This window comes from Physcomitrium patens, chromosome 12 (assembly GCF_059467195.1).
Source record: "Physcomitrium patens ecotype Gransden chromosome 12, ASM5946719v1, whole genome shotgun sequence".
Taxonomy (NCBI): domain Eukaryota; kingdom Viridiplantae; phylum Streptophyta; class Bryopsida; order Funariales; family Funariaceae; genus Physcomitrium; species Physcomitrium patens.
Genome location: NC_143421.1, coordinates 3,251,179 through 3,265,363, shown reverse-complemented (window position 1 = coordinate 3,265,363; position 14,185 = coordinate 3,251,179). Strand labels below are relative to the sequence as shown.

Below are 14,185 nucleotides of genomic sequence, written 5' to 3'. Positions count from 1 at the left end.
AGTTTGATTAATAATAAGTATGTTTTTGTTATTAATTAATTGTACAATGCTTAGATATAATTTTTGAGATTTTCAAGCAGGTCTAGCTACAACATCAAATAAAAATCCTATCCATGTAGTTAATGGCACCTTATTTGAAGGATTTGTATTTATTTCTTTCAAGTGACCTTCATCAAATATGGCAATAATTTCAGTTCGAAGCTTTGCTAGTAACTTAGCCAAATTCTCTTTTGTTACAATCTTTATGATTACTTGAGCTACTTGTAAAGATAGCATAAATACTTTGCATTCTAATATTTTACAAACTAATTGAAAGATCCCTGCTAGTTTAAATTTTGGAGCCAACAAATTAATATTAAAAAATATAGGCATATTCAATACTCTACAAGCCAAAGTACAAGCTTTGTTTTTAACACTAGTATTTCCATCTTGTATTGAAGTTGAAATAGAAGGCTTTGCCATAGAATTAACATTTATAAGGCCAAATAGCAATGACAATTGCACATGAGTATTCCACGTCAACAATTACTTAGATGTTTAAACAAAGTTTAGATACCTCAATTATTATAGATACCATATTCTTAGCTACTATTTAGGCACGTGTGGCAATCACAACCACTATTTTTCTTAATGCACCATATATATAATTTTTTGGAGAAGAATATTTTATTTTATTTTTAGAATTTACATAAAATTTAGTAACTTAACCTAATGAGGTCATACTATTGAATCTCTTCTCTAGCTTGGCAATTTTAGCTTCTAAAGCTTTTTTCTTATTCAAAGTAAATTACTTATATAGATGTAATATGAATCAATTATTTTCATTGTCCTTAAGCTATTTCAACTTTTAACTTAGATTTCTCTATATATAACACTTTTTTCTTCTTAAAAGACTTAGAATCATTCTTGATGTGACTATATTTACTATACTTCTAATAATACATAGTCTTTTCAAATTAAGTTTTTGCCAAGCTATTTATGATAGTTACAACCTTCTTAGACTTACATACATCCATCATCCAGACTACTATGTTACTAGTATCATGTTGATAAAGTATCCTATTTTATTTCTTAAATTTAATAAATGCTTGTACTAATATTATCTTATTTTTATAGTTGAGAATAATTCTTAATATGGCTAAATTCAAAAGTCTCTTGTCAATCTTAAATAAGAAAATTTTAATAAGTTGGCTTTCAATATATATACTCTTTGATTCTATTACAAATCAAGCCAAACAAGTATACATATTATATGAAATATTTTCCTTTTTATGTCAAAAGTGTTGAATGTGTTGTATATAATCACATCTAAAACCTCCATACTTTGCTCCAAGTATTTAATAAAAATTTGAAGAAACTCAAATGATGGTGGTTCTTCCATTGTAAATAAAGTCATCTTCATTACTTAAGCAATTTGTAACAAAATAGGTCGTATATTAATTAAGAAAGTAGATATTTTTTATTTTTTATTTTTTTGTTGTATTTCAAAGATATACCAACTTCTCTTTAGATAGAATCTTCTTTCTTCTCTATAGGCATTAGACTTGAAATAGTATCCTCCTAATAATGTTCTACTTCTCATAACTTAAGTGAGTATTCTTCACTCCACCTTCCATATATTTGAAGTACCTCATGCTCAAAGTATTGTAGTAATAGCTCAAAGGCATACCAGTCATTGATAGTAAGAGACCTTTGATGCTTCTCTTTCATCTACATTTGAAACTTGAATTTCTAATTTGGCAAAGTAATGTCCCAAAGTCTTCTTAAAAATCAATCTTTTACCATACTACAAAGATCATCATCCATCTTATAAAATATATCCACTTTCGAGATTCAAAGCCTCTTAATAGTATTCCAATGTTGAAACAGGCTAAAAAAACTCAATAATATTCACGACTAGTTCAAAATCCTTGGTGTGATCATAATCCAAGTAATTTGGTGAAATAAATCAATAATATCAATTTCTAATATACACCAGGTCAATAATATCAATTTCTAATTATAAATCTACATTAGATCTTCATCTTCAAGAATATAGAAACAAAGATAAAAAATAAACAAAAGCAATCAATATCCACTATCATATAAGAAAGTAGCATAATATGTAAAAATAATATGAAATTTTATAAAAGTTTGAATTATAATTAAAAATAAAATAAAATAAAATAAAATAAAATACTTACCTAATTTATTTAAATTTATAATTTAAGTTTTATATTTAAAGATAGAAGTTGTTGGATTTATTAGTAAAGAGTTTAGAAAGGATTTGGTATCAAAAGTATAATTTTTTGGCTTCTAGGCCATTCTATGTAAGTAGATAAAGTGAATCATAGAAGACTTCATTCTTATTGGTTAAAAATCATGTCTAATGGGCTTTGAGATGTTATTTGACACCACACTAGAGTTTGAAGCTACTTCAAATGATCCATTTGAGGCAAGGCAAACCATTCAAGGTAAGGCAATGCATTTGAAGTTTGGAGATTGGATTCAAAAAGTTTGTATTTTGATCTAAAAATTGGATAAAATAAATGTGCAGTTTGGATTTTGGATGGAAAAAATATGGTTATTTGAAATTAGGATGTGAATTTGATACTTACTGTTATTCTTTTAAGCATATAGAGAGTTGTAGAAAGGCATTCAATTATTAAAAGGTTCTATTGGAAAGCTGATTTAAGGAGCTACATTTTATGTAAAGGAATTGATAAATTCTGATTTGGAACAAAGGAAGAAGAGCTATTGAAGTCTATGCTTTAAAACTAGAGTTTATAAGTAAGTTCTTTTCATAGAGGTTTTTATTTGGACCATATTTTGAGTTTTTGGATGAATTTTTGACTCAAAATTTCTACAAGTGTAGATGACTATGTTAAAAAATTGCATATGAAAAATTCATAATATTTGAGTATTGGATTTTTGAGATATAATAGATTTAATATGCGAGGGCCTAAAAATTGACATGTTTAGCACTTACTAGAAATTAGGCAATATCCAAAGATTTCTAATGAATTTATACTCAAATTTTGTTGGAAAGATAGTTAAAGATATAAAATAATCCATAAAAAAGTTAGAATCCAATTAGATGAATAGATTAGAAGCTATAGGATAATATATATTTGGAAGGAATTTCCATAAGAATAGAAGTGGTTTTAGGATATCTAGTCACATCTTAGGAACTCTTGTGCATCCTAGACTTGTGCATTTGATGTAAATGTCTTCAGGAAGACAAGCTATAAATAAGATTTGTGTTTTATAAACTTATAATTCGTTTAAGCAATTAAAGGCAGGTAGAGGCCCAATGCTTTCTTGATGCAAATTCTCTTTCTATTACAACATTGCTAGTGGTTGATGGTCACAAATCAAAAAACTTATGACATTAAAAGATAATAGCAATAAAATGAAATTTAGAAAACTGAGAGAAAATCAAAAACTCACTTAGAAAGCAATCAACATTTAGTAAATACTACTTCAATGCTCCAAATGATCTCTCCTCCAAAAACCAAGAATGCTAATACGTTACTTGGGCCTCTTCTACATAAAATTGACTCAAAAATGATCAAATTTGGACTCCATATGCACTTAGAGTGAGCTTCTAAATTTGACACCTAAGAATTCTAGGCAATGTTTTTTTAAAAATAAATAAAGCCCTATGACCGCGCAATGAATCCCTTTACCGTTTTGGCCCTATGATTCTGCATTCTTTATTGTCATGGTGGCCTTTAACCACGTAGATCCTTTTATTGTGAATGTTCTATGACCATGTAACTCTATCATTGCACTCCTATGACCATGTGTCACCGACTGCCACTACAAGTTGCCGCAGATCCCACTTGTTTTTCACGTGATTTATGTACCAAACCACTACGTCGCACCACCCACACACCAAACAGCAGTACCCCTCGGAACTTGAAATATTTTTTTTGAAATTTAGCTATGCAAACCAGCTCCATCCATCGACTGCAGACACTCAACGCTCTAGACTGGAGGCCACGAGACGTAAGCTACGAGGCACCAAAATAAAAAAAGGGTGTGCAAAGAGCATATTGAGGGTGCTTTGAGAAACTCATGTGCTGCAACAATGAACCACCACGTCGTAAGATCTTCTGCCTCGCACAATCCAATGCCGTGACCCTGCACGGGCTTCCGCCTTGAACAATCCAGCATCACTGTAGTCACACCTCCCTACGACCCTTTTGTGCACCGCGACTTGTTATTTGCACTACAACCCGCCCCAATGCACTCCAGTGCGACCTTGTGTCTCATGTGCGACCCTATACCTCGTACCTTGTTGCTGCATAGTGTACTGCACTACACAGTACCGCAACAATACTCCAGTACTGTGGTACAGTGGGAAAACATAACAAAACAGGAACACCCAGAAAACAGTGAAGAGAAGAGTTTTAATTCTATTTTTATTTTTATTTTTGTCAAGTGAAAGTTTAGAATCTACACCAAACTAAGTCAAGCTATCTCTCACACCACAAAGGAGAAATCCAAAAATGCAAGTGTGAAATAGAGAAAACCCTAAGCTTTACTAATATGGCTAAATCACCATAGCCAAGCAAAACCTTACAACGAATTCTCTCTCTCGAAAATCACTCGTAAAACCCTTAGTATCCAAATCTTAGTTGACATTAACAAAGGAATACACTATGCAGCAACAAGTTTGGTTAGTTGTTTTTCATCCATTGAAATACATGATATGGCATTAACTAATGGAAAATTTTCAATGGATGAAAAACCACTAACCAAACTAAACTACATGCATTTGACAAGATTTGGCACCCAGTGCCATATCATGTGACAATAAGTATATATTATGAAAGTATTCACCATCCTTTAGGATGAACAAGCTGGTAACTAAATTGAACAAAATAAGTGAGAAATGTATAATTAAACATAGATTTATTTTAATTATATCCATACAATTGTACAAAACTATTTTAAAATTAAATTTTAATGAATATTTTTAGAAAGTGCATGAAATGGATTTCATTCCTTTTTTTACACAATGAAGCATGAAATTACAAAGATATTACCAATGCTTGAAAAAACTCTAATAGATTTTAACATATAAATAACTTCTATTGTATATTTTATCAAATTATGTAAAATTAGATTATTAAATATGATATCTTGTAAAATATTGATACTAAATTAAACTAACTCCATGCAAAACCAATCACTTGTAAGTATGTATGTATATATATAATCTACATCAACAAATATTTAAAGACATGAATTTTTTAATTTGTTGCATATGTACACTGATTTTATTATTTTTGAAAACCATATTCATCTTTTTCCTGTTTGTTGCAAAAGGACAAAAGAATCATAATCATGTGTACAATAAATTTAAAGATGACTTTAAAATATTTTTTATTAAAATTTTTTCAATATCTCAGATATTAGAACAGAACAAAAAAAAAAAAAAAAAAAAAAAAAAAAGATTAGCTTTATTCTATATCTTTTCAGTACAAAGAGTTTTAATCCAAATTGAGGTAGAGATTTATTCTTTTCTTTACCAATCATTAATTAAATTTTAAAATGTCTTCATCAATTTAACGTCAATTAAATACTCAGTGTTCTTGATTTCATTCAAGACAAATTAATTAAATACAGTGCACCTTTTAAAAGCTTAATTAATTGTACAACATGAGCATTATGGATTTCAAATGAAACTCTGGTAGAACTAATATTTCTGAAGCAAAGAAAATTAGGGTATATATATATATATGCACTATAATAATTACCCATGCATGAATAGAATTCAACTCAAAATTTGCTCAATTCACGGTTATTGATTCTCATTTTTGCAATCTATCAATTTTCACACAGCAAGGGACAGACCTCCGCAAGAGATCTACCAGTTGGGGGTTTTGAGCCTCTGGCAGTACAAACCCATTCTGGACAAAGCGTCCAAGATCCAATTCCAAACCAAATACACAACCAAACCAAAAAAACAAAAAAAAATACACACACAAAACTCAAAAAAGACTGGGTCAAAACCCACGGTTTTGACATGAGATGCAGCAGTTCCCACAATTGAGTCACAACACTGTGTGTGTATTCGAAGTGGTCCGATGGTGCTGTATCATCCAATTATGGGGGAGAGGGGGGACTGAAGATGCATGAAAGACAGAATCTCTCTCACACACATGCAAACAGACTGACAGTGCGAATAAGTGAGAGTGAGTGAGAGTGAGTGAGAGTGAGAAGAAGAAGTACTTTCCTTGAGGGTGATGAAGTGTCGGTCTCGACGGCCAACACGTGATGGTTTCCTCGGTGCTCATTCACTGGTTGGATGGATTCCAGACTGCAAAGTATCAAGGTCTTCTTCTCACTCGGCCGAACGAACGAACTAGACTTCAGCTGGATAGGGAGAAGGAGGACTTATTAGAGAGGAGGCAATACCTGCGTGCTCATGCGGACTATGGTGGAAGGGATGCGGCAAAAACAGTGCTGAGAGAAACAGTGACACTCACCAGTCTTGTGGTCTCGGTTACTGTTGGGCAGCTGCTTCACTCAGCATTCCTTCTTCTTCTTCTTCTTCTTCTTGTGGCTTTCAATCTATCACATCGGCCAGTTCGGGAGTTATATGGGAGGGGAGGTAAAGCACCTTGTGGGTCACGAGTCTCCGAATGAGGATCAGGTTCCAACGACGTTCGAATTGAAGGAGTATGGGTATTTGGCGTTGGCTAGGGGCTTGGGTTCTGGTCTTTACGAAGCAGCGGGGGGGCTTAGTAACCAAGCCTCGGGCGGTTTAGAAATTCTTGTTGTGCAGAATGGGGAGTTGGAGTCGGGAATTGAAGACGATGTCGGGGGTCTTCGCCAATCTTCCATGGATTTGGAGCCTTACACACTCGATATTAGCGCTATTAAAGAAGCCAAGGTTCTCCTTCCTTCAACCATATGTCTTGCCACGATTTACTGCAGTGCTTCGGAACTCTACTCCCAAACATCAATGCTGGGTTTCCTCCATTTTCTAGTGACTTAACCGATTCCGGACCGAGTTGGCTGTTTCGAGGTCTCTTACCAGTTGATAGTGTCGGAGGAAATATTGACACGCTGGGAAAACTTTGTCTAAGCTTTGGGTTCTTCAATGTTTTGCAGGATATAGCAATAGGAATCGTAAAAGCGTATGACGCAGAAGACGCTCTTCACTTGTTTCTCAAGGTGTGGAAAAGTGGAATTGAGATTAGCTTTTCCTCTGTGTTTGCGTCTCCACTGTCCTTCCGAGCTTGTCAAGCAACACCCTTGCATTGTTCAGTTCTCTATGTTCATGCATTGAAAGAAAACCGCAGTGGAATGGAATCCATGTTGAGCTATGAACTACGAAGTGTGAAATGCAGTTTATAGAGGCCTTTGTGTACGCGTTCAAAGGGGAGACTTTTCCGATCTGATCAAAGTTTGTTCATGTCACCTACAGGATGCTGAGGACGAACAGTTGAGGAAAGAAGCTATGGCGGCCGTCTTACCGACTTCTGAGTTTGCAGTGCTAGGTTGAACGTAAATTTAGTAGAGCTTCGCGGCAGCAGCGTGCCTTGCGAACTTTCTAGGCAGCAATGCTGGAAAATATCAATGAAAGTTGAATTCACTCTCGTGGACCGTTCAACAGGAAGTAGCGGTTCAACTGAAGAGATGATATGGAATTTTCAATATTGAGAGTCAGAAAGTATGAGAACTATTTGAATATACCCTGCGTAGGTAGCTAAGTGAATCTGTTCTGAGTTAGTAACGTAGACGGAATTAACGAACTGTACGTGTTTAAGCAGTTAGCCGCTGCCAATATGTAGAAGTGTTGATCACCACATCATTTCGCATTGGAGATTAACAACATAGCTGCAAAGCACGTTCATCCAAGAAGTTTGAAAAAATAGGTCGAAACACTCAAAACAAGATGCGAAAACAATCTGCGCAAGGATTATGTCAAGTTCAAACTTGATAACGACCAGCAGCAGTCCATTCAAAACTTATCCTCCTTACTCTAATTATTCGTACATTATCTGCAAAAAACTTTCTATGCAAGCGGCTATCCTTGTGCTACAAACTGTCCTTCAAAAGGTCCTGAATCACAGTGCTCAGTCGTTCACCAAACACTTGCCTTGAGAAGTTTTCCTCCACATGCTTTCTGGCATCCTTGCCCATAATTTCTGCCCTAGAGGGATCCTGAAGAATAAGGCTCATTGCAGTAGCAAAGCTCGCCGGGTTAGATTCACATAAATAACCTGTTTTACCATGTTGAACACTTTCCTTAGGCCCCCCACTGTTGCAAGCCACAACTGGCTTTTGGGCAGCCATGCTCTCCAGAGGCACAATGCCGAAATGCTCATTCTGCAACGAACATTAGCATGAGGAACAAATCCTGAACCCTATCAAGTTAATGAGCTTACAACAAACAGGTTAGAGCTTGAGACGTTTCATAAAGTTCCCGAGAGGAAACATTTTTTTGGTAGTAAGGTTCAATTTAGTAACTAAAGAAAAGTAATCGAATATCTAAGATGGCTTTTCAAACCTCTCATATATCAGTAAGCCCGGTAAATGCATATTATAACTCACCTAGGTTTCGCAAACAAGCCTTACAGCTAATAGCTTAAAGAAAAATTCGCGACGATGAGAATACCTTAGGGGTGTAAAGAACGCAGATGCAAGCCGCCAGGAGAGCGTTTCTTTGTGACGTTGAGCACGATGGTACAAAGATCACTAGGTCGGCGACCCCCTCCTCTGTAGCTAACGTCTTGAGCTCTTGCAAATATTCACGATTCTCTGCCAGTCGCTGATCATAGCCACCTGAAGTCTTCCAGAATTATAATTATGAATGTCAAAGCAGCGCACAATCAGAATTCAAGTCAAACACCTGTTCTTTACTAAAGGCTGTTGCTGATTTCCACACATAATATTCAGGACAAATAATAAATGACTTCTGCAGAGTAGCTCACCTGCAATGACTAAGCGAACAAGTTCTTTGGGCACCATAGTTGACTGCGACTTTTCTTGTTGTCTCACGAGGATCGCAAAAGCTGATATTGCCAAAGCGATGTTCTTTTTCCTCTCAAACCTGTTAATGGACAGAAAGGTATGCCTGAAGATACAACAAAAATTTTGTTTTTAGCATAGACTAGCAACACACATCAGAGTTTTCCTGTGTCAAAATAATAACACAACATTCACACCAGTGCTCACCCATCAGCTGGAAGCCCAGGTATGAACGAGAGATCAGGGGGATTTTTTGAAGAGGTATCAAATTGATGTACGTTGACAGCAGGATAAAGCACTGCTGGGTGTAATCCTTGCGCCTGAAGTCGTGTAAACGTGGAGCTAAATATGGATGCAGTAAATTCGCTGTTCACCAAAACGCAGTCCGCCATGCCTGCACAAGGGTTGAAACCCCACTACCACCTCTTACTGGCAATATAAGGAACCATTTCTCAACTGAAAATTCCTCCCTCCACCTTACGCACAGCCGTATCCTGCTAGAATCTGGTATCTGACTCGAGATTCTTATATGATTTCAGCATTTTTGGGCATTCTGTCCAACCTACCAAAAAATGAGATATGTTGAATCATTTCGATAAGCCGGCAACACAATGCCCCACATTGTAGGACATACGAATGTAAAATTGAAAAACTGACAATCTGCAGCAAGTAATACCCCAAAATGAGAGCCCTAATATGTCGCATACCAGTAGTCGTCTGTTCTATCCAATTCAGAGGTGCTCGATACAGTCTGCGAAGCTTAGTTGTGTGCTGGGCAAGAAGTAGGTCTGGAAAATGGCAGTAGAACAAGATCTACCAATGACCAAACATCAGCCTCACAATCTTTAGAAAAGGCATTAACAATTATATTAGAGAAGACATGCTTATCATCGGCTATGCTTCGCTGTAAAATAAAAATAGAACCTTGTGATCACAGAGACTTCGACGTGATATTAGGGTGTCACAATAGATTACAAAGACTCCAGAATGATAACATAAGCGAACTCGAAAATGAACACATTCGCAGTGACCAAGCCAATGTGCTTCAATTCAAGTGCATCAAGCAGAAGATTTTTCCTAAATCTTAGCATAGCAAGGTCAAGAAATTTATCACTGCGGGTGAGAATACCTTGGAACCTCTCTTCAATTTGAGGACGGGTATGACTGCTGAAACTTGATCAGCGAAAACGACATCAAATCTTGGCCACAAGAGGGCCATACAGATTGCAACGTAGACACAACGAATATATGCGCAGACAGCATGTAATCGATTGAAAATGTGTCGAGGTAGAAAATCACCATACACTGTGACAGGAAAACTCCCTGCAGACACCGATCCATGATAATGAATAAATAATTAATTAATTGATTGATCTCTTCCCTTGCCTCAAGCTGAAAAGAGAAATCTACAAGACTTAGGTTTAGGAATTTTTACAGCTGAATCGAGCATTTCAGGATTATTACAAGAAAAGACATACCATCAACTGTCTCCTCAAAGCATCGCTTCCGATCATGATGTGCTGTAAAAATGTGCACATGATGTCCCAGGGCAGTCAATTCCACGGCAGCATCCACAACCAGCCTCTCTGCGCCACCTGAACAGATACAATACAAAAAGCCCGCCGTGAGCAAAACCAAAATTAACCGATTTGAGAGCGAATCCGCAAGGTTGAACACTCCAGGAAGAACTCCTGAGCATTAAATTCTGAGGCGATTTTTAGAAACAAAAAAGCGTCGAAAAAAATGCAGAGAGCGGAAAACAATGCCCTCATACAAGCATCGACAATAACAGGAACAAAGTCACAACCACAATGTCGTCGATTCTGTACTAAATTAGAATCCGCTTGTCTTTACGGCATCGTACCGATGCCAAGATCGGGGTGGCAGAGCGCAATCCGCAGCTTCGTGTTGCGGCGATCCGCCATCGATAGCAGAAATCAATCGACTACACCGTGAAGTCCCCCCCGTCCCTCCACGCTCATCAAACGAGGTGGGCTTCGGCTAGAAAACTCAGAAAGCTCGCCATTCCGCCTCAACGGACGTCGTTGTTCTTTCGTTCCCTTTCAGTCGCCTCTCGTTGTCCTCAGTCGTTCCCATGTTCCTTTTCAGTCGCTCTCTCGTTGTCCTCCGTGGTTCTCTCGTTCACTTTCAATAGCCCTGTCGTTGTTCTCTGTCGTTCTCATGTTCCGTTCCAGTCGCTCTCTTGTTGTTCACTAACGTTCTCCCCTAAACGTCCGTCAGTCTTTCGTTATCTTCCGTCGCTCTTCAAATTTTCGTTCGCTCAGAGAGTCATTTCACTGTGGGCATCTCTACTGATGGCCCTGTATATATGGCGAATTCGCGATTGACCCGCTGTGAAACTGTTCGTGCCGGAGTATTTGGGACGAATGAAACGTGTTGTTTTCTTCATAGAATATATGTTTTGGGAGTTTGTTCAAATGTGGGTTTAGGTCTCATAAAGATGAATGTTTGATAGGTGAGAATGTTTACAACTTCGGGTACTTTCACAAAAGTTGAATAGTCTGTGACTGTCTAAAATTTAGTTTGCAACAAGCGAACATGGCGGTAAAATCTTGTTATCTCAGATAATTACACTTTCCTAAAGAAACTATAACTAAAACATAAAGTGATTATTTTCATATGAAACTAGCTGACAAAAAAAAAATCGACTGTAATGGAGAAACACATGAAAAAACAAAACACAGAGATGTCGAGCTTGCAATTTCTCAGTTAGAATTTACTTGAAATTAGCAGAAAATCAATACAAAATCGGTACAATAATTTCAGACAAATGACTAAACCCTACACCACAGGCCCCCACTTCTACACACTGGAAGTGAACGGCCAGGTGAAGTAGCAAATTCATTTCTCAGACATGAATCCTTGGTTATCAATTCTGTCAACCAAAAATTATTGGCGAGCTGTAGAATCACAGCATTGTGTAGTACATCCATGCCTAGCTCTGGAGGACAATCACACGGGAGAGTTCAAATACCAGGTGTTTGTCTGATCCATACACATATCAGATGTTTGTCTAAATCAACTACAACCGAATGGGGCATTTGAAGTTGTCAATCACCTTTCTTCGCTATCGAAGGGGGTCCTGCTTCTGTAAAAGGATGTTGCGTGGGTACGAGGCGTGCAAGAATGATGAAAGGGATAATGAGATAGGGCAAGTAGATCGAAAGTAGCAAGTTCTTAGTTGGAATATTGTGCGCTAGAATGTCTGCCAAGATGGGGAACTGCATACAAACAATCATTGCCAATCGAGGTATGACTAAATCTGCACATGTAATGCAATGCAACCATAAATGTCTACAAATCATGTAAAGTACTTTGAATGGTTTCAGACCACCGACAAGTGCACGAGGTACATTAGACTCAAGGAGGAGACATACAGTAATATTGCGTAAGACACAATTTTCTTTGAAAAAAAATTAATAAAATAAAACCATGAAGTCAATCTACGCAGAACAAAACTAGCAAGCTCACGATATAGAATGTTGATAATGACGAGTGGAGAGAAGGAAAATACCATGGTCGTAGCAACGTGAGATGCATATATTATGCCAGTGATGCGGCCCCAATCTTTCCCTGTTATAATCAAACCCAACTATCATAGTAAGCTTGTGCAGCAGCAACCCCCGATGAACGAGGGGTTCTAACATGGAATTCTGAACACCTAGGTAGCTTTAAATCTCCACATTTATATCCAAAACACGTACCATTTAAGTTTACATGAAACAACAGTCGCGAGGCTCCTAATCATCAAAATCCTACTGTCTCCCCATTTACATTAAACTACCACATTTGCACTGTATACACACACACAAAACCCTAATCCTCCCAAATTGTGATCCTAGATTCGAACATCTCAAAACCCAAAATGCGAGAACCCATTACCAGCCATGAAGGCGTAGGCATTTACGATCGACAGCGGCAGCTGAAACAAACACTCGGCGACCACCAGCCCCTTGAGAAAGGCCGGCGCGGTCTGCACCAAGTAATCCCCTGCGAATTCCACATACGCTTGCGTCATGTCCCGTAGCGGCTTGAAAACGAGCGAGGCGGGCAACAACATCTGGGACTCGAACAGCACCACCACGGGGACGTTCGAGAGCAGAAACATCGCCAGGAACAGGTCTACGGGTCGACGGGACAAGGGCACGGGCCGCCTCGCCTCCGCCATAGCTGCAAAATTACTGCAACAGATTGCTACCACTGATCTAAACTGATCATTGCAAACCCCTGAACGATTTCAATAATGTTTAGAACATCATCCAATTCAATCCTCATTCAACAAGGAGGAGGAGGGGGTATTAAAGAGTAATGGGAAAGTTAAAGAGTTAAAAAAACAATTTTTGTTCCTACTTCTACAAGATTTTGTAAGAATGTTTATAATTTTTTACAAAGTTTGTAGGTAGTAGAATCTTTTTGTTGACAAATGCTAAAAGGCTAATGGTATGATAAGAATATATTTTATTTATTTATATATAGTTTTTATAAAATTTACAATAAAGTTTATAGAAGTTTTAACAAGGTCATGAAGGCACTAAAGTTTTGATAAACTTGCATATCTATTGATAAATTTTATAGAATTGTTCCAAAGTAACAAAGTTACAATCAAAAGATATTTATATACTTATTCAAGTCAATTTATTTACAAAATATTGACAATACTAAGGATGATGAGGAATTAGGCAAAATTATCCCTAAATTTAGGATTTCTTATAATCATCTATTGTGCAATATTTATTTGTTGAGGATTATGCCTAGCATGCTACTTACTTTGTACCACTAAGTCAACAAGAACAAAATGTTGATTTTGTCCTTTCAATACTTTGCTGGGTCCTCTTCAAATTTCCTTTACTAGTATTTTATGGCTTCTTAAATTCCTTCTCAAATGATGCATTGGATTTGCTATCTAAAGTCAAATACTGTTATAAAAATTAATATATTGCAGCCAAAATTGAATCTTCCATATGTAAAAAAATTTCAACTGAAATTAAATTTCCATCAAATAATAGTAATTAGTCATAAAATATGGATTTAGCATGGTATTTGTATATACTAAATTTGATTGATGTTTTTACATGCTTTGAATTTAATAAAATTTTCTTAATTTATGATGCTTCCTTCTACCAATACTATTATTTTTGTTTGAAGTAAGTATTAAATCACTTTTATAATGAAAATTTCAAGGAAAAGACTTGAT

At 36.5% G+C, this 14,185-nt stretch overlaps 3 protein-coding genes across 3 annotated transcripts; 1 reads left to right on the top strand and 2 right to left on the bottom strand.

Moving 5' to 3' along the window:
* Positions 1-6,172: 6,172 nt before the first annotated feature.
* Positions 6,173-7,805, top strand: LOC112289304 (uncharacterized). Its single transcript, XM_024534427.3, has 3 exons — positions 6,173-6,886; positions 7,108-7,170; positions 7,424-7,805. The coding sequence occupies exons 1-3, from the start codon at positions 6,593-6,595 to the stop codon at positions 7,499-7,501; spliced, it is 435 nt and encodes a 144-aa protein (XP_024390195.1). The 5' UTR covers positions 6,173-6,592; the 3' UTR covers positions 7,502-7,805.
* A 113-nt stretch (positions 7,806-7,918) lies between these two features.
* On the bottom strand, positions 7,919-10,986 carry LOC112289303 (uncharacterized). The gene is made up of 8 exons (XM_024534426.3): positions 10,835-10,986; positions 10,449-10,565; positions 10,100-10,293; positions 9,678-9,783; positions 9,178-9,364; positions 8,934-9,076; positions 8,618-8,784; positions 7,919-8,328 (listed from the first exon to the last, which is right to left on the bottom strand). The coding sequence occupies exons 1-8, from the start codon at positions 10,893-10,895 to the stop codon at positions 8,038-8,040; spliced, it is 1,266 nt and encodes a 421-aa protein (XP_024390194.1). The 5' UTR covers positions 10,896-10,986; the 3' UTR covers positions 7,919-8,037.
* Positions 10,987-11,835: 849 nt separating this feature from the next.
* LOC112289834 (uncharacterized) lies at positions 11,836-13,190 on the bottom strand. Its single transcript, XM_024535477.3, has 3 exons — positions 12,874-13,190; positions 12,506-12,564; positions 11,836-12,212 (listed from the first exon to the last, which is right to left on the bottom strand). Exons 1-3 carry the CDS (start codon positions 13,157-13,159, stop codon positions 12,042-12,044), a joined length of 516 nt encoding a protein of 171 aa, XP_024391245.1. The 5' UTR covers positions 13,160-13,190; the 3' UTR covers positions 11,836-12,041.
* Between the last annotated feature and the right edge of the window lie 995 nt (positions 13,191-14,185).